General features: G+C 33.2%; 1 protein-coding gene across 1 annotated transcript in view; it reads left to right on the top strand.

Moving 5' to 3' along the window:
- AMTN (amelotin) overlaps nucleotides 1–2398 on the top strand; it is a 22647-nt gene that overhangs the window by 7044 nt on the left and 13205 nt on the right. The window contains exon 6 of the mRNA XM_019663198.1: nucleotides 2139–2187. Within this exon, the coding sequence (XP_019518743.1) occupies nucleotides 2139–2187 (49 nt within the window). The remainder of the gene's footprint in view (nucleotides 1–2138; nucleotides 2188–2398) is intronic.

The following is a 2398-nucleotide window of genomic DNA, read 5'->3' as shown; positions in this document are numbered from 1 at the left end:
CACTATATATTTGACCCCTTTACCCTCTTCTACCATCCCTCTGGTAACCACTAATCTGTTGTCTGTGTGTATGAGTTTTTTATTTTTTTTATTTGTTTGTCTTGCTCCTTTGTTGCTTTCAGTTTTATATCCCATATATGAGTGAAATCATATGGTTCTTGACCTTTTTCTATGTGAATCAGTCAGTACTTATTACTTACAGATATATTAGAGCCTTCACTCAACATATTTGTTGCTTATTTGAATCTCAGTAATAAAAGTGATCCTCTAAAATATTAGAGAGATAGGCAAATAAAATGAGAATCTCTTTAACACGTGATCCTGGCATAATCCTTATGCTGACTTCCCAACTTCAGTTTCAATTGTTGCCCTGCTCTAACCTTGAAGACAGACTTAGTACATCCTGATATTCACCAAAGAATATCCACTCCCATCAAAGGCATTAGTGGGCACTGTAGATATTACTGAAGGTTCAGTAGACAGGGCTTGACATTACACACTCCCCAAAATGCAATAATATAAATCAATTCCCACTTTTGGTGGGGATTCTTCAATGTCTCTATGGTATGCCACCACCAAGGGTCCCCATACCTGATAGTCTCTTGTGCAGCCCCTGTCAGTCTCTCCAACCCTGTCTTTCCCTATGCAAAGTGGCATCTGTCCTCTGCCAGAAACTTGGGCATCTGTCCACAGCTTTCATTTATTAAAGCAAGGCCAGTGTGGTTGAATGAACTCTAGAACCATATATGGCTTCTGGTAAAATTCCAGTTCACTATTTGCTATCTGTGTGATGTTGGCCAAGTTATTTAACCACTCTGTGACTCGCTTTCCTCATAATTTAAAATGGAGATTAAAGTAGAACCTACCCATAGAGCTGTTATAAGCGTTCAATGAGTAAATATGTATAAAACACTTAGAACAGTGCCCACCACATAGTGAACACTCAGTTACTATCATTATGTCAAATAATTTCTCTTCCAAAACTAATTTAAAAGTTTTCTTCTTATTTTTACATTGGTGAACAATTAAATTCTTTCATTACAGTTTTTACTTAGACATCTGTGGTTTCTTATTTGTATCTTTTTGTTCCTTCCTGCTTTTAAAGAAGAAATTTCAGTTTTGTTTTCTCCCAAATCCCAAGTATCCTTCCTCCCTAACTCACTTTCCCATTGCCACTCTGAAGATTTGCTGCTTGTTTGTTTTTTTGTTTGTTTTGGGTTTTTTGTTTTTTTTGGTAGTTACCCAGAAATTGACTTGGGGGTAGGGTTTTTTCTTAAATTTTTTTACCTTTTACCTTTTTGGTATATTGGTATTACTATACCAACTGTCTTGGGAAATAATAAAGTTAAGAGTCTGTTTCATAAGATTTTCACATCTTTTGGGTTGGTTAGTATTAAAAGTCCCATTTTGATGACTTCCTGGCACTGTGTGAATTTCTATAGAAATAAAAATAAATGTTAAAACTCTAGTTCTCTTTCACAAATTCTTGGCTGGTTCTTAAGAGTACTAGAGCACATCAATACATCTAACACTACCCAAACCTTTTCAACCATAAATTCATAACATTTACATAGTTATCAGTACTTCACACTTAGTTCTAAGAGCTCTGCCTGTGCCAGGAGTTTTTGAACAATATAATCCATAATTTTCACCAGCACTCTATTTTAACAGCAAAATATCCAGGCAGCCTTTTGAGACTATTATATTATAATATATATGCTTCAAGAAATCTCTGTATCTAAAATATCCACTACATGTTTTAATGTGTCTTCTGAAATGCCATACAAAATACACACATACATTTTTATCATATTTTATACCACTAGTTCTTATAATAATTTTTAGTTTGAAAGTAGCTTAAGACCAAAATTATTTTCTAATCATTCAACTTATTAGCTTCTATTTTCTAAATGTGTTACCTTGGACTGGTTTCTAAATCTCCCTGGGTCTAACCTTCTTCTTTTCACAAATTAAATGAGTTCTGATTCCAAACCTGCTCTATTAGTCTATATCTATGATTATAGATGAACCATTAGTAACAAATACTATATTTTAAAGAGAATCTCACTATTTATATCTTCTGCCAGAACTTACCTTTTAATATATATTTTTACTGAAATTTTCATTATTTTTATCAGATGTTACCAGTTATTGTAGCACAACTTGGAGCCCAGGTAAGATTATTTTGTAATATGATTTTTGTTTTAAATCATCTTAGTGTGAAATATTTAACCCTGCCTCAATTAACCAGAGAGTTGCCAAGTTTCTTATTTACTTTGCATTATATGGATACTGATAATAACAAGAACTAATACTTATTGAGAGCTTACTATGTGCCAGGCACTGTTCTAAGTACTTTATTATTTATTATGCACTATCTCATTTAATTTTCAAAACA

This window comes from Hipposideros armiger, unplaced genomic scaffold (genome assembly GCF_001890085.2).
Source record: "Hipposideros armiger isolate ML-2016 unplaced genomic scaffold, ASM189008v1 scaffold_386, whole genome shotgun sequence".
Taxonomy (NCBI): Eukaryota; Metazoa; Chordata; class Mammalia; order Chiroptera; family Hipposideridae; genus Hipposideros; species Hipposideros armiger.
This window is presented reverse-complemented; position numbering and strand designations above follow the sequence as displayed.